This window comes from Ascaphus truei, unplaced genomic scaffold (genome assembly GCF_040206685.1).
Source record: "Ascaphus truei isolate aAscTru1 unplaced genomic scaffold, aAscTru1.hap1 HAP1_SCAFFOLD_1750, whole genome shotgun sequence".
Taxonomy (NCBI): domain Eukaryota; kingdom Metazoa; phylum Chordata; class Amphibia; order Anura; family Ascaphidae; genus Ascaphus; species Ascaphus truei.
Genome location: NW_027454647.1, coordinates 36,696 through 54,795, shown reverse-complemented (window position 1 = coordinate 54,795; position 18,100 = coordinate 36,696). Strand labels below are relative to the sequence as shown.

General features: G+C 46.8%; 1 protein-coding gene across 1 annotated transcript; it reads left to right on the top strand.

Moving 5' to 3' along the window:
• Positions 1-10,037: 10,037 nt before the first annotated feature.
• On the top strand, positions 10,038-15,340 carry CHRNA9 (cholinergic receptor nicotinic alpha 9 subunit). The gene is made up of 2 exons (XM_075581985.1): positions 10,038-10,574; positions 14,495-15,340. The coding sequence occupies exons 1-2, from the start codon at positions 10,067-10,069 to the stop codon at positions 15,133-15,135; spliced, it is 1,149 nt and encodes a 382-aa protein (XP_075438100.1). The 5' UTR covers positions 10,038-10,066; the 3' UTR covers positions 15,136-15,340.
• Positions 15,341-18,100: the final 2,760 nt, after the last annotated feature.

Sequence of the window (18,100 nt, the reverse complement as noted above, 5' to 3'; positions counted from 1 at the left end):
AAACAAATGCTTAGAGAGCAAAAAACTGCTCGTCTCCTGGCTGCAAAACTGGGTCAGAACCAGAATTGTACCAGATTTATCAAAGGGAACCCCTCTGTTGGGATTCATTCTCTTTGATAGGGTGCTGTTTTTGCACGGGTTTTGCCCCCTTTAGCTGCTGGAAAAGTTTAGTAATTTGCCCCTTACGGAAACATTTTACCTTCCGCAATGAGCAATGTGCCAGGGTACCGAGGCATCACCGTCCCTGTGTGTGACTTGGGGTGTGTTAGGAGTTAGGGGGGAGATGCACCGTCACTGGTGCTTGTGACAGCAAATTCCATCAAATGCTTTTAAAGAGCATGAGATGTAATCTCGATGGGGAGAGGGAAAATGGGAGGGATGGGGTGGGGGGAGAGAAAATGGGAGACATGGGGTGGGGGGAGAGAAAATGGGAGGGATGGGGAGAGAGAAAATGAGAGGGATTGGGGGAGAGAAATGAGGGGGGTGGGGGTGTAAGTATGAGGGAAGGGGTGGATGATAGAGGATACTTAGAGTGAAATTTATAACTGTAGCACCTTTACCCCCACCCTATGTGAGATTGGGCTGCTACCTGGTGTCATTGGTGTGATGGGTGTAACAAGAGGGCCTCCGAGGCGGTATGGGGAGAATCAGGACAGGCTTTCAGGGTGCTTCACTCTCTGTAGGCAGCACCTCCAGTCAGCGAGGATCCTGTGTCTGCAAGATGGTCCATGCTGACACTTCTCTTATCACAAGGCAGTGAATCACACACAGTAGTGGGTTCATCTTCACATTCCCCTGAAGGACACTTACAGGGCTTGAGACCCATGCAAGCCCTTCTCAACTCCTCCTGTATCCCCTGGTGGGATACAGGGTAGATGGTCCCCACTCCACAGAGGGAGGGAAGAGATTGGCTGACTTCTGGGAGAGTGCCAGTATATCCCCTGGGGGTTGGGCTTGTAACCCTGCCCCATAACAGGGCAGGTCTAATACTGACAGGTATCACATTAACTCCATGTAATCCAGCCAGTATCCTCCCCCAGGATGACTCTCGGATTGTTGCTATGCCCGCCCCCGGATACAGTAAGTGTATCCAAGGCTGCAATAACAACTAGGCCTACCTGAGAAATTAACCCTTCCAGTGCCTGTCCCTAGCAGGACTTATACTGGTAGGGCCCAAAAGAAGAAAGTGTCCAGAGGCTATGCTATATAACATTTAAGTAACGGTGTGGGAGGTTGTGTCCTTGCAATGAAAAGTCAATAAGTCAGACAGCCAAAAGCATTAGTTGCTAAACCAGGACCGGTTTATTCCTTCCACAGTTTGATACTTGAGATCCAGAACCAATCAGATCACACATAGAAAAACCCCCCAGCAAACTGGAAAAACCTGGCTTAAAGCACCATTCATTGCAGGTTTCTTTCACCAGATGGATTTCCATGTAACAGCTCTTTAAGGGGGCAGGAGCAGCAGATCCCGGAGAGACTGGAACTCCGCAGAGCAGCTGCAGTGAAGTTCAACCTTCACCCTCTCCCTGATCTGTCAGCTGATCCCTCCTTAAATAGTACCAGACACATGTTTATTCCAGGACCAAACCAAGTTTAGCCAACCACACAGGGGAAACATTTCAAAACATAGAGCACAGACTAGAAAGCATAATAAACTTGACATTATGTATACAGTTTTTACAACCAAACATATGGTAATATTATAAATACCAACTGCAAGGTACTTTATTCTTACAAAGTGAGAATTCAAACTATCGCAGTATCACCTTCCCCCCTTCAAACACCTACAATGGTATAATCCACCATGTATGGGATTGCAGGAAGGAAACTCCCTTTACTTGTAACAGATACTGCCCAACAAACAGCAAACAGCAAACCACCTTAACAAACACCAAACCACCCTAACAAACACCAAACCACCTTAACAAACATCAAACCACCTTAACAAACACCAAACCACCCTAACAAACACCAAACCACCTTAACAAACATCAAACCACCTTAACAAACACCAAACCACCCTAACAAACACCAAACCACCTTAACAAATCCTGATATATTCCAGGTAAGGATTTGTTTATCTTTATACCTGGGAATAAACTTCCCTTCCTTTATTCCTGCTAGAGCTGCCTCTAGCACAGGTAAAATAAATTAAGACTGTGCTGCAAGAAAATAAACAATTCCTGCATACATTTCACTGCTTTCAGGACACCAATTGAGAAGTTAGAAAACTTTTGGGAAAAAATAGAGAGACGATAGCTGGGCCCAGCAAAAAGAAAACAGAAAAAACAGACACAAGTGGTGCACTGATTGCAAGAAAACATATATGCATTTTACTTTACACAAAAATGTACAAACAGCCCTGTCACAAACGGTCAGATCATTTATAAATAACATACCTTCCCACCGATGTTTCTCCAGCGCATCGCACCTTTCACCATTGTTTCCAGTGTTTTTGGAGAACCCAGCTGGCAGCCCTAGATAACTGTCCCTTGAGATACATGCAAGATGCACGGCTCTCGAGATGCACGTCCCCCGTCCATACAAAATGAAGGGGGATATTTATTATTCTGCCAAATTAAAGCACTGAAGCCAACTGGATTTCCATCTCTGATAAACCCGGTGTAACACTTTTTTTTAGTAATTTTGCAGTGAGTAGACTTTAATAAAAGACCCCAAACACATTAGGATCTAATGACTTCTTCTCCCAGCTCCACTAATAGCTCAGTTACATGCAGGAAGGCTTGGCTAAGAAGCTCTTCATTACTCCGATGCATTAGGTTTCCGGCGGCATGAGGCCTAAGACACATGGCTTTAGACACAATGAATCTTTGGAGCTGCACATTGACTAGTCATGAAGCCGGGGAGAGAATTAGTTTAGGAAATGTTAATGGGGAGGAACAATGTATAAATGCATTTGTTAAACCTAACATTTCCATAGCCAGGATTACGACGCTTCAGTTTTACACGTCCCATGCACTGGGTTGTTTTATGCCTAGAGGATTATTACAGAATCCTATTTATCATGACCAAACAAGGTAAGGCTAATGTTCTGCTTATTCTGCTGGTCGCCACTTATCCTTAATGAAATCATTGTTCTAGCGCTATGTTAGCATGTCCCTTCGGGTGACATCATTGGCGCTGATCTGATGCTTAATCTCTCCCTGATTCTTCCTTTTATGGCCTTGTCATGGAATTGCTCCCTTGAGGTTGCTGGGCTTCATTCAGAGGGAGGGGTGGGATGTTAGCAGCAGCACTTGTTATAATGAATACGTTCACAGTCCCCTTTCTATGTGAAACCCTGCGAGACAGGAAATGCAGGAGGGGAACCGTTTGAACGGGGCACAGTTCCCTTTCTATGTGATACCCTGCGAGACAGGAAATGCAGGAGGGGAACCGTTTGAACGGGGCACAGTTCCCTTCCTGTGTGAAACCCTGCGAGACAGGAAATGCAGGAGGGGAACCGTTTGAACGGGGCACAGTTCCCTTTCTATGTGAAACCCTGCGAGACAGGAAATGCAGGAGGGGAACCGTTTGAACGGGGCACAGTTCCCTCTCTATGTGAAACCCTGCGAGACAGGAAATGCAGGAGGGGAACCGTTTGAACGGGCACAGTTCCCTTTCTATGTGAAACCCTGCGAGACAGGAAATGCAGGAGGGGAACCGTTTGAACGGGGCACAGTTCCCTCTATGTGAAACCCTGCGAGACAGGAAATGCAGGAGGGGAACCGTTTGAACGGGCACAGTTCCCTTTCTATGTGAAACCCTGCGAGACAGGAAATGCAGGAGGGGAACCGTTTGAACGGGGCACAGTTCCCTTTCTATGTGAAACCCTGCGAGGCAGGAGATGCAGGAGGGGAACCGTTTGAACGGGGCACAGTTCCCTTTCTATGTGAAACCCTGCGAGGCAGGAGATGCAGGAGGGGGACCGTTGGAACGGGGCACAGTTCCCTTTCTATGTGAAACCCTGCGAGACAGGAAATGCAGGAGGGGGACCGTTTGAACGGGGCACAGTTCCCTTTCTATGTGAAACCCTGCGAGACAGGAGATGCAGGAGGGCAGCCGTTTGAACGGGGCACAGTTGGGATAAGGCACCCATGGCTGGCAGTTCAGTTTTTAATAGCCTCTAATAGCCAGGGGATAATGTATCAAATATACAATTCCAGCACGTCTCACACACTGGCTTGCAATATATTAGTTACATTTCTACATTTAGAACTTGTCTAATAATGTAACGGTTTTTCTGAACCAGCTGGGCCCACCCAATCTCACATTGGCCCCTGTGGTCTAACTCAGGGGGGCGCAAACTTTTTTCCCTGCGCCCCCCTGATGGCTGTCCCCTCGCTCCCGCGCCCCCCCCAACCCCAACTTACCCGCGCTCCGGCGTAATGACCTCACGTTGCCATAGCAACGTGACGTCACATGACCTCGCGGCGTCATTTTGACGCCGCGTTGCCATGGCGCCGCAGGGAGGAAGCCGCCGGAGCCACGGTAAGTTAGGTTTACAGAGGCCCTGCAGCTCCCCCGGCACTTAATTTAAGTGCCTTCGGGAAGCGCGCGGGGCCTCTGTAAACCCCGCGCCCCCCGTCGGCAGTGTCGCGCCCCCCCTGGGGGTCGCGCCCCACAGTTTGCGCACCGCTGGTCTAACTGGTCCCCATTACATGGATGTGTCTGGTGGTGCACCTGTTGGCTACAGGACTCCTGTGTCTCCCGCATGATGTTGGTATGGGGATATCAGCAAGACAGGCAGCTGAGGTAGTGTGCTTAGAGTCCTACTCACATCCCATGCAGCGCCTCCACCTCATCAGGATCTCTGCGGCCGCAGGGGGATGTATCTGATGAGGACCTCCTCTGTGGTGCCTCCTTCTGCGTAATGACTCCATACATGCTGCATTCCATCTGGAAGGTTCCTCCTTCTAATGGAGTTGTTTCCACCTCTCCCCTTAAGGGAGATTCACCAGCTTGTCTTTCTGCTTTGAGCTGCACAGACTCACAGCTATTGCATCAGCCTCTGCAACACTGTTGCAGACCTCCACATGACTCTCCTGAACAGCGTCAGAACACCAAAAAGAACTGAACCATACAGCTTAACACACTAACTTTGGGCAGTGCTGTCTCTTATATAACTTAGGGAATAGCCACACCTCTTGTGTCACTAACAGTGGACACAGAGTATGTTACCACTCCCCTGGTGTACATATGACACCTCACCAGGGTGTGAGGCCAAATCTCCATGATTGATGCTGGCAATCCTGCATACTTACCAGGTTTACTGCCAGCATGAAAGAGATATGTACACCAATTTTACACATAGCTACAATAACAAAGGAGACATTTCATCGCATATTTTGATCAAAACATGATAGAGGCCGCTAATTATATTTGAAAAAGATACGACTAAATTACTCCTTTGTTATTAGACTTAAGTTATAAATGTTGAAATATCACTAATACATTGCAAGCCACTTTGTGAGGAGTGCTGGAATTGTATATTTGTGCAAGCTGGGGCAGAGACGCAGAATGTGATACATCTCATTATAATCTGTGCACCATGTAACTCCCCCCAACTCCTCCTACTGACTCTCCCCAAGGTGCAAACTGGGACAGAGACGCAGAATGTGATACATCTCATTATAATCTGTGCCCCATGTAACTCCCCCCAACTCCTCCTACTGACTCTCCCCAAGGTGCAAGCTGGGACAGAGACGCAGAATGTGATACATCTCATTATAATCTGTGCCCCATGTAACTCCCCCCAACTCCTCCTACTGACTCTCCCCATGGTGCCAGCTGGGACAGACGCAGAATATGATACATCTCATTATAATCTGTGCACCATGTAACTCCCCCCAATTCCTCCTACTGACTCTCCCCACTGTGCCTTCCCAGTCCTGGAAATAAAGTCCTTTATTTTGGGAAGAAACTACTGTGAACCCCTAACTGACCTCACCTACTAGGCCGCTCCGTCAGATACACAAGCGTATAACTAAGATGGTTAACAATTTATATTTCGACATACACAGCCGTAGCAAACTCAAAACCCAAACCCACCACATTATATACACTGTATATATAGTCAGTTATATGTTTGGGTCATTTGGAGTTTTACTGGGTTTGTGACCTTAGTATACAAGAGACAAAAAGGTCCCACTGCAACATCCAACTTGACAAATTATTTAGTACATTCACATATATTTCATCTATATTCTTGCTTCACCTTCGGGTTCTATTAATTCTTGCCGGGGTTCTATTAATATTTGCCGGGTTCTATTAATACTTTCTGGGGATCTATTAATACACGCCGGCCAAGTTAGACATTCTTACTTCTTCTATTCTATATATTTCTATCTTTGTAGAGTTGACACATTTGTTGAACATTGCTTTGGTTTGCTTAGATTTATGTGGCTACTCACCGTATTACTTCCCTTCTCTGATTTGTTGCTTGAGGTCTTCTGGACTAGTAGCAAAAATAACGTCACCTGCAAGTCGTAGGCAACTCAAATATTTACCATCGATTTTCATTCCCTTTTCCCAATCTAATGTCCTCAATAATTCTTTAAGTGTTGCAGTGAAAAGTTTTGATGACATGGTGTCTCCCTGCCGCACTGCCTTGGTTTTTGTGGTGACATGGTGTCTCCATGCCGCACTCCCTTGGTTATTGTGGTGACATGGTGTCTCCCTGCCGCAGTTACTTGGTGATTGTGGTGACATGGTGTCTCCCTGCCTCACTCCCTTGGTTATTGTGGTGACATGGTGTCTCTCTGCCGCACTCCCTTGGTTATTGTGGTGACACGGTGTTTCCCTGCCGCACTCCCTTGGTTATTGTGGTGACACGGTGTCTCCCTGCCGCACTCCTTTGCTGATTGTGGTGACACGGTGTCTCCCTGCCGAACTCTCTTGCTGACCATGTTGACATGGTGTCTCCCTGCCACACTCCCTTGCTGATTGTGGTGACACGGTGTCTCCCTGCCGCACTCTCTTGCTGACCATGTTGACATGGTATCTCCCTGCCGCACTCCCTTGCTGATTGTGGTGACATGGTGTCTCCCTGCCGCACTCCCTTGCTGATTATGGTGACACGGTGTCTTGCTGCCGCACTCCCTTGCTGATTATGTTGACATGGTGTCTTCCTGCCGCACTCCCTTGCTGACCATGTTGACATGGTGTCTCCCTGCCGCACTCCCTTGCTGATTATGTTGACATGGTGTCTCCCTGCCGCACTCCCTCGCTGATCCTGGTGACATGGTGTCTCCTGGCCACACTCCTTTGCTGATTGTGGTGACACGGTGTCTCCCTGCCGCACTCCCTTGCTGATTATGGTGACACGGTGTCTCCCTGCCGCACTCCCTTGCTGATCCTGGTGACACGGTGTCTCCCTGCCGCACTCCCTCGCTGATCCTGGTGACACGGTGTCTCCGTGCCGCACTCCCTTGCTGATCCTGGTGACACGGTGTCTCCCTGCCGCACTCCCTCGCTGATCCTGGTGACACGGTGTCTCCCTGCCGCACTCCCTTGCTTATCCTGGTGACACGGTGTCTCCCTGCCGCACTCCCTTGCTGATCCTGGTGACACGGTGTCTCCCTGCCGTACTCCCTTGCTGACCATGGTGACATGGTGTTTCCCTGCAGCACTCCCTTGCTGATTATGGTGACATGGTGTTTCCCTGCCGCACTCCCTTGCTGATTGTGGTGACATCGTTTCTCTCTGCCGCACTCCCTGGCTGATACTGGTGATGTGGTGTCTCCCTGCCGCACTCCCTTGCTGATTGTGGTGACACGGTGTCTCCCTGCCGCACTCCCTTGCTGATTGTGGTGACATGGTGTCTCCCTGCTGCACTCCCTTGCTGATCCTTATCTTGTTTGTATCTTCATGTAATCTAATGGTTGATGTGACATTCTCGTAAAAGTTCCTTATAATTTCATTGTGCGCTTCTTTAACGCTTTGTGGAATCCCGCTCGTTCTCTATGTTGGACGAAGCCAAGGATCTGTTGCAGCCGATTTGTGAGTATCTTCATAAAAAAAAAGTGATTAGAAATAGACTGATTTGTCTGTCGTTTGTAAGGTCTTCTTTGTCTCCTTTCCTGTTGATGGGGATAACTTGCTTGATTGTTCTGGATGCTTCCCGTTCCTCAAGTGCAAGTAAAGCAATTTGCAAATATTTTCCCCAGTTTCTTTCAAGATTGACATTGTAATTCCATCGTCCCAGAGGGCCTTCCCATTCTTCATGGATTTTAGTGCATTTGCCCCTTCTTTTTTTGGGGGGTGGGGTGCATGGTACATCATTGATGGTTTCCTCTTGCGGTTCCTCCACTGAATTATGTCCTGTGTTATCTGTGTTCTAGAACAATATCATGTACAAATCCACAACTCTCTTTATGATAAGTGCAGTCTTTTATTGTTAATCCATTGTCTTGTTTGATTGTTCTTCCCAATTATAAATTGCTGCTTTGTATTCTTAAAGCTTTTGTTATCCTCGAGAGACTTATTCCCCATATCAAAGTAATATTTTCTTACATCTTCAGTTATACGCTTGTGTATCTGTGATGGAGAGGCCTTGTAGGAGAGGTCAGTCAGGAGTCCCCTCAGTAGTTTATTTCCAAAAGAAAGCACTTTATTTCCAGGACTGGGAAAGCACCTTATCAGGGCACTTATACCCAGTGCAGCACATAAACATAAATTGTCTCTAAAATGTCCTTACTTTAGTAGTGGGCGTGAGCCCAGGTCCCAGGCAATGCCCTCTGGGCAATGGTTACCTGCTTTGTAAAAGTGTCTGGTTTCTTTATAGGCTTCTCTTTGATGGTGGCTCTGAGTACCTGCTGTTCCCAAGCAGATCCACTGGGAACATGAAGCCTGGCCCCATGCAGGTTTGGAACTTTGAGTTGGTGCTGGGTGTGAGTCCCAGCGGGTCACAGGCAATCTTCTGTGACCCTGCTCTCTTGCTGGTTCAGGGACAAGGACACTGACAATGAGTTACTTCCTGCCTTTTAAACCCTGCTCAATCAGGAGTTTACTTGAAACAGCTTAGGAGACCTGACTCTAGGGTGTGGTCTGCTGAATCTGAACAGAGAGAATTAACTCTTCACTCTCTCACAGTATCGTACAAACACTCACACACATACACACACGTATGTTGTTGGGGGTGGGAAAGTGATATGAGGGGGGAGAAGTGATATGGGTGGGAGAAGAGAGTGACATGTGGGCAGAGAGTGGCATTTGGGTAACATGGAGGGGGAGAAGTGTGGCATGGGGGGGACAATAGAATGACAGGGGAATGGGGGAAGTGTGGCATGGGGGGAGATAGCGACATGGAGAAGGACCACCACCGGGGACCTAGCCTTAAGGTTCTCCAGACTCTTTAAGTTCTTCCTTTAAAAAAAACATAGGTTTTTCAGTCAAGCTTTGAATATGTGGGATTAGGAAATGAATAGGGTGTTTCTTCATTTGTAGTTATGAGTGCAGTAGTAGAGTTTAATGGAACATTAGAAGAGGAATCCAAGGTGGGCAGAGATTTATCTAGATGATGCTTAATATATTACATTGGAAGAAACTTTGGGACAGGGCAATTACGTAGGGGTTACAATAGCCCAGGTGGGAAAGGATGAAAGCAAAGGGGCAAGCACTGTATGAGTTGTGGGAGGCATTTATTGACCTGCTCTAGAATCCCTGGCTGCTACTCAGGGACAAAAGCAAACAGTCCTTCTGGATAAACAAAGTCGGATAGTGCGTAAACCCAAAGAATGATGCTAACTGACCTACAGATGTAGCACGACTTTCTGTGTTTGGCACAGAGGCAAGCGGTAGGACCGCAACTGCCCTTGTGTCAGAGGATTGTCACTGCTGGGGGTCCAATCCAGATACCCCGGCAATGCGACCCCGGCAGCACCATCTCCGGAGTTGCGGCTTTAAGCTTTTTCAGCCGCAGCTCCAGAGACTGTAAGTTTTGCTACATCTGTAGTGAGTACCATTGTATGTTACTCTGAATGACTCCTATCACCTTACAGTGTTTAACAAGCCTCAGTCCCTGTTGTTATTTTCCAGCGCTGATGACCAGTTCACAGGCTCCATGGAAACCAATGTCGTCATCCGATACGACGGGCAGATCATGTGGGACTCACCAGCCATCACCAAGAGCTCCTGCAAGGTGGATGTCTCCTTCTTCCCCTTTGACGGGCAACAGTGTCGCTTGACCTTTGGCTCTTGGACGTACAATGGCAACCAGATTGACATCTTGAACCACCTAGACACAGCAGATCTGACGGACTTCGTGGAAAATGTGGAGTGGGAAATGCTGGGTATGCCTGCCAAGAAGAACGTTATCACCTATGGGTGCTGCTCTGAGCCTTACCCTGACGTCACCTACACCCTGATTCTGAAAAGAAGGGCTTCCTTCTACATCTTCAACCTACTCCTCCCCTGCGTCATGATCTCCTTCCTGGCTCCCCTCGGGTTCTACCTCCCGGCGGACTCCGGAGAGAAGGTGTCCCTGGGCGTGACGGTCCTGCTGGCGCTGACGGTGTTTCAGCTGCTGGTGGCAGAGAGCATGCCGCCCTCAGAAAACGTGCCACTCATTGGTAAGTAGATCAAAGTCAAATAAAAAGTTTTGCATTTTTTTTAGCAGTAATAAAATAGCCATTACCAGTATGTCATTCGGAAGTCTATCGTTTTTTATGAGGAAAGAGCAGTTATTTAGTTTTTTTTTTTTTTTTTACATCTCAGAGAATATAAAGAGTAACCAGAAATACAATAGCACTGGTACTAAACTTTATAATGTTGTGGTACCGATTTATGGACCAATGTAACAGTGTACAGAGCATCCCAAACCTCACAGGTCTCTTCTTCACATATACAGAGCTTCCCAAACCTCACAGGTCTCTTCTTCATATTTACAGAGCTTTTCAAACCTCACATGTCTCTTCTTCACATTTACAGAGCTTTTCAAACCTCACAGGTCTCTTCTTCATGTGTACAGAGCATCCCAAACCTCACAGGTCTCTTCTTCATATTTACAGAGCTTTTCAAACCTCACAGGTCTCTTCTTCACGTGTTTGAGTATAACGCTAATATACTTACATCAAATGATTTAAAAAGGCAACCCTGTAATTATTTTGTAGAAATCTTTGAGGTTCCATCAGATGTGCTGGTGGCAGTGAATGGAAGTTGTATTAAGGGGATATTCCTTCCGTCCCTGTGGCCATTCTATCGTAATCTGCCCCCCCCCCTAGCTGCCCGTGACCCTCCTCTGTTGCAATCTGTCTTTTGCAGAACTGCTCCCCCCACTGCGCTGGGGTCCATTGTGTTGTATCCATTGCGGGATCCCGCTGGTTCTCTATGCCGGGCAAAGTCCAGGGTTTGTTGCAGCCGATTCGTGAATATCTTCATACAAATCTTATAAATGATTGGAAGTAGAATGATTGGTCTGTAGCATAAATATAATCAATTCTATAAACGCTGCTACATCTAAATCCATATTTAGGGTTGCAGAGTGCCCAGTGTGTGGATACAACAAGTTTCCCTGGGACAAAGCTGCAGGCGTTTATCACCTCCTCTAATATTAGTAGGAATTAATTCAATACCTTCAGTCTGCAAAGCTGTGGCACTACAGCTGTGAGATTTTATGATCTGTTTAGATAGTCCATGTTGTAAGAACCCATTCTGGATATCCTGTTTATGCTCAAGAAAGTGTATTATCAGAGGACTCTTAGTTCTGCAAACATATGGTTGATTACATGACCATTTAAGCACATATACTACGTAAGGTATATTATAGGTAATAGTTTTTTTATATAAAAAGTTTCTTCCGTGGATAAAGATTAAAAAAATGTTGCGCTCTGCATGTGAAACACTGTAAGTGGTGCAGCCAAATGGTTTGTCGTGGGGCCAGACAGAGGTTTCTTTCTGGTTTCTTAAAACTGTGAAAGACGGGAGTGTTTTGAGGTTCCTGTCTTTCTTAAAGATTGTTATATATCGCTAATGTAAGTTTGTGTTCAAGAGAACTAAATATAAGTGTGAGGTGAAAGAAAAGCTAAAAAAAAATAGGGATTTGTAAAAAAATAACAAAAACACTTCAGGAAACTGGTTACAAGAAATAGGATCTCTGAGAAGGATAAAAAGTCCAAAGTGCAAACATACCCCACATTCATATTCCAAACGAATATTTTGATGAATCATTTTTCAGACCAGTCCAGTGAATAGACCTGTGATGAAAAGGTTTCAGAGAGAGAACCCAATCGTATTTACAGATCTCTCATGGCCTCTCCCTCACAGCTTCTGCAAAGACAAACCACATCCACGTAATATCCACGGAGAAAACAAGAGCAGCGCGTGCCACAGAGAGTCACATTGTATACACACTTTAATAAGGAGGTTTAACCTACACTCACAATACTGCAACATAACCCTGAGATGCTGAGCCGTCGGCCCAGCCCTTATGTAAATGATGCTCTGAGGCTGGTATCAGATAATAAGACGTACAAACCTTTTCACCCCGTAGCTGATATCCAATCCTTCCCAGGGGCGGTCATTGAAACGGTTTGCCTTGTTTTCGATGAATTCTTGCAGGGTAACCCGGTGGTCTCGTTTATCACAATCTGTAAAAAGGAATCGTCAAGTGGGGGGTCGCAACTTTACAGCGTGTGACGTGAGGGATATGTTCAGATTGTTTTCCACTACATAAATTGTCATTAAGCAGTGTAATCAGCAGGCCATACTAAGGAGGAGAGCATAGTGCCAGAGAAGGAGGAGGGGAGGATGGTCACAGCTCAGGCCAGCAGCATGGGATATATATAGGATATAAATAGGCAGGAATCAGACACAAGGAATTATCTTGTAGTATCGTGTAAGACGGAAAGCCTGAACTGGAATTATTACTCTTCCACTGTCACGGGAGACCAGGACCTTTAACACCTTTTATCTGGGATCGTTCAAGAGGCAAAACAAGAAAGTGGAATAAAATGAAGTTAATTTGGGTAAACCCGCGTACACACAATGAAACATAAAATCCAGACAGAATACACACTTACTGGGGGTGAAAACTAGGCTCAGATAGGTGCAGGGCGCCTGCTTCGGAAGGCCCTTACCCTGACCGGGATATCCACCCGGGCTTCCTGGTCCTCTTTCCGGCTAGAAACCCCAGCCGCGACCGCTAAGTTCTAAAATAAGAACTTGGCCCTGGCCTCTGACTCGGCCCCAGCTGTGTGGGCTTTCTTAGCTCCAAAAATGACGCCGGTTTCTCTGTTATTCGTAACAGAGCAGCTTAGAAAAGCCGCCTTTGCATCGCCCGCCCGAGTCACAGGATGGTCTGGTTCTGACTGGGGCTTCTCCTTACAAACCCTCCGCAGAGCTATCCTCAGCATGGAAGTAGGAGGAGCGACCAATCAGAGCGTGAGAATCCCCTCCCACTAGCCAATAGGAACAGGGGCTCGTCCATTTGCTGACATCAGAGGGGGAGGCGTGCCAAGCCGGCTCAAAGCCGGGTGGGTGGGAAATATGGTTTAGCCAATGGGAAACGCGCCTACAAGCGCAATCTTCCCCCAGCTAACCCATCGCCCCCCGCGGGGCAGGCTCCACCAAGTCTCGCATACTCAAACGGTGTCCCAACTGAGTGCCCCGTGTTCTCCGGACTTGGCAACTCACCCTTCCTCGCCCACCAAACAGTTTTGTCACCTCTGGACATCCTCCTTCCTTTGAATTCTGATGTCTATGCAGACATTCTGCACCTATGTGGATGCCCGGGCTGACTGCATAGACATTTATAGTAAATGCACCAACACATGATAAAAATATTTTAATATCAAATATGACTTGGGGGGACCCATACCTGTGAGGGAAATGGATCTGGAATATCTGGGCTCAAAAACCATGATTCTGGGGGACATTGGGCAGCCCCGGTGTAATTCAACCCGCGTACCGGCAAATCATGTCTGCTCAACAGGGAGAATTAGGGGAGTACCGATAACTTTGGCCCCCGAACTCCTGCAACCACAATAACTACATTTCTACCCAAAAATCCCACCTAAAACTTATGGTCAAGAAGTTTCACATTTCTGGGGCAAAGGGAACATGTAAAGTGGAAAAGAAGGGGTTACTTTAACTTTTACAGGTTACAGTACATGGCCCTGGCCTATGGTGCTATATAGCTGCCAGGGACCCGCGGTTTTCATGAGTAACCAGACGGGCTTAACCTTTATTGTGCAGCCTGGCTACCCCCTACCCCCTCCCGCCTCATCCATACCACAAATCCAGGCTTTATCCTCCCAGTTATGTGACATATTCACGCAATAATGCTATTTTATGGCGATTTTTAAAAAAAATGAACAGTCCTGGAATATATACCAGATACATTATACAGGCAAGCAATGCTAAACCAAACCCAATAATTACAGTTTCAGACCAGGTTTAAGTAGCATAGAAAGATGTGCTGAATATTCCGAAGATGTCAGGGAAAAGGAGGGGGGGACAGAAGGCTAATGATATTCCTATTGTCTCATTGTAGGAAAGTATTATATCGCTACGATGACGATGATCACAGCGTCAACTGCACTTACCATTTTTATAATGAACATCCATCACTGTGGGCCGGAGGCAAAACCAGTCCCCAAGTGGGCCAAGAAATTCATCCTGCAGTATATGTCCAGGATTTTCTTTGTATACGAGGTGGGGGAAAGCTGCAGAAGACCCAAAGCTGAGCCAGAGCCTGAGAAGCTTCCCAAGGTTCGGGTGATGAATGGGCAGGCCAAACAGGAGGACCCCACAGCCATACTTAAGAACTGCCCAGACAATCTTGCCCCAAAGGGTAAAGAGAAGACAGAAGAGCAGGAGGGGGGACATGGAAATGCGTCCCACAATGGTCACGACACGTGGAAGGAGAGTGCTAAATATGACACTTTAGATCAATGCGAAAGTGGGAAAGAGAGTGGGTACAAAGCGTGCCCCCAGAGCCATTGCCTGTGCCATAATGAGCGCCTGCTCAAAAACGTTGAGTATATGACCAGCTGCTTCCGTGAGCAAAAGGCAGCACAGAAACGGACTGGGGAGTGGAAGAAGGTTGCCAAGGTCATGGACCGGTTCTTCATGTGGGTTTTCTTTATCATGGTATTTTTCATGAGTGTGCTGATCATGGGCAAAGCCATCTGAGAAACGTCATTCCTCCCCTGATGGGATCTGCAAAAGGTTCCCATTGTACTCCATGCCGTGTAAACGTATTGTTCTGCAGATCCATTCTCTGCATACAAAGCCATCGTGGTGACCCATTGACAAGCATGCACGCTCCATGGTGCTAACATGGTGAAAATGTTAGTCGGTATATATGTTACGGCAATAATTAACACAACATGATCACAGCTTGATGTACTGACAAACTCAATGTCATGCAATGTGTGTATACGTGTATACTGTGTATATATATATATATATATATATATATATATATATATATATATATATATATATATATACACATACACATACTGTATATGTGAGTCACTTACCAAGTCTCTACAGATGTTTACAGCGTTAGGCGTGTCACTGCTGCTAACATGCGTAGAGGTTCAGACAGAACAGACACAGGGTGGAAGGACAATTTGCAGAGTTCAAAATAAGGAGCAGACTATTGCAGCAGTGACGCTTAAATTCATACGACGTATATCAGATAGTGCCAGTCGGCATGTTAGAATATTATTATGCTCCGCTGCATTGCAAAGAGAGCAGGCCATATTTACTAAAAGCTGTTCAGCCATAAGGCCTGTTTATTTGAATAACTCATATGGTGCCTTACGTGTTAGCATTGTTTAGTACATATGGCCCACTATCCACACTTTAGTACATATGGCCCACCATCCACACTGTATACAATTCTAGGCAACCTGTGTCCGTCTCCTAAGAAAAATATCTAACTTGTCACATTCCCATCAGATAGACCATTGGCAGTTATTCTGATCTAAATACTGATATACTCTTGTTTGATGCCCAATCCCTGGTTGGTGCCATCTGTTTGGGGGCCTCCGGCATAATCATCTGCCAGTAACTTCATCAGGAGTTATAGGGAGCAGTTAAGGAAGGTTCTCGGGGGCAGACGGTTCTCGCGGGCAGACGGTTCTCGGGGGCAGACGGTTCTCGGGGGCAGACGGTTCTCGGGGGCAGACGGTTCTCGGGGGCAGACGGTTCTCGGGGGCAGACGGTTCTCGGGGGCAGACGGTTCTCGGGGGCAGACGGTTCTCGCGGGCAGACGGTTCTCGCGGGCAGACGGTTCTCGCGGGCAGACGGTTCTCGCGGGCAGACGGTTCTCGGGGGCAGACGGTTCCCGCGGGCAGACGGTTCTCACAAGCAGACGGCCAGTCAGAAACAGAACATTCCTACAATACATAATAACACATACACACATAATAAGCAATATCATTCCTTGGAGCTCTCTCCCACATAATGCTACTAAACAATGATTTAGTTGATCTTGTTTTGGCAGCTTATCCATGGTGAGATACAGCGAGGTAAGAGACACAAATCGACATTATGTTAAGTTGAAATGCATCAATTTCACCTGCTCTGTTTGTGTCAATGTTTCAATGTTAACTTTACTTGTGTCAGGAAGCGATGTGATGAGAAGTTATAGCAGCAGTTAGGGAAGGAGTTATAGGGAGAGGTTATAGGAACAGTTATAGGGAGAGGTTATAGGAACAGTAAGGGGAGGAGTTATAGGGAGAGGTTATGGAAGAGTTATAGGGAGAGGTTATAGGAGCATTTATGGAAACAGTTATAGGGGGAGGTTATAGGAGCAGTTAGGGAAGGAGTTATAGGGAGAGGTTATAGGAGCAGTTAGGGAAGGAGTTATAGAGAGCGTTTATAGGACCAGTTAGGGGAGGAGTTATAGGGAGAGGTTATTAGCGCCGTTAGGGGAGGAGTAATAGGGAGAGGTTATAGGCGCCGTTAGGGGAGGAGTTATAGGGAGAGGTTATAGGAGCAGTTAGGGGAGGAGTTATAGGAACAGTAAGGGGAGGAGTTATAGGGAGAGGTTATAGGAGCAGTTAGGGGAGGAGTTATAGGAACAGTAAGGGGAGGAGTTATAGGAGCAGTTATAGGGAGAAGTTAGGGGAAGAGTTATAGGGAGAGGTTATAGGAACAGTAAGGGGAGGAGTTATAGGGAGAGGTTATGGAAGAGTTATAGGGAGAGGTTATAGGAGCAGTTAGGGGAGGAGTTATAGGAGCAGTTATAGGGAGAGGTTATAGGAACAGTTAGGGGAGGAGTTATAGAGAGGTTATAGGAGCAGTTAGGGGAGGAGTTATAGAAGCAGTTAGGGGAGGAGTTATAGGGAGAGGTTATTGGAGCAGTTAGGGGAGGAGTTATAGGGAGAGGTTATAGGAGCCGTTAGAGGAGGAGTTATATGGAGAGGTTATAGGAGCAGTTAGGGGAGGAGTTATAGAAGCAGTTAGGGGAGGAGTTATAGGGAGAGGTTATTGGAGCAGTTAGGGGAGGAGTTATAGGGGGGGTTATTGTATTGTATTGTATGTCTTTATTTATATAGCGCCATTAATGTACATAGCGCTTCACAGTAGTAATACACGTGGTAATCAAATAAATAACAGATCATGGGAATAAGCGCTTCAGACATAAACATAACATTAAGGAAGAGGAGTCCCTGCCCCGAGGAGCTTACAGTCTAATTGGTAGGTAGGGGGAACGTACAGAGACAGTAGGAGGGAGTTCTGGTAAGTGCGTCTGCAGGGGGCCAAGCTTTATGTATCATGTGTTCAGAATATCCACATTGCTATTCATATGCTTCTTTAAGCAAGTGGGTCTTAAGGTGGGTCTTACAGGTGGATAGAGAGGGTGCTAGTCGGGTACTGAGGGGAAGAGCATTCCAGAGGTGTGGGGCAGTCAGTGAAAAAGGTTTAAGGCGGGAGAGGGCTTTAGATACAAAGGGGGTAGAAAGAAGACATCCTTGAGCAGAACGCAAGAGTCTGGATGGTGCATAGCGAGAAATTAGGGCTGAGATGTAAGGAGGAGCAGAAGAGTGTAAAGCTTTAAATGTGAGGAGGAGAATTGAGTGTGAGATGCGGGATTTGATTGGAAGCCAGGAGAGGGATTTCAGGAGGGGAGATGCTGAGA

Excerpts from the sequence above, each read along its gene's own strand:
- CHRNA9 (XM_075581985.1), top strand. The coding sequence starts at position 10,067 with ATGGAAACCAATGTCGTCATCCGATACGACGGGCAGATCATGTGGGAC. Across the intron at positions 10,575-14,494 it reads AGAAAACGTGCCACTCATTG|GAAAGTATTATATCGCTACG; the intron begins GTAAGTAGATCA and ends GTCTCATTGTAG.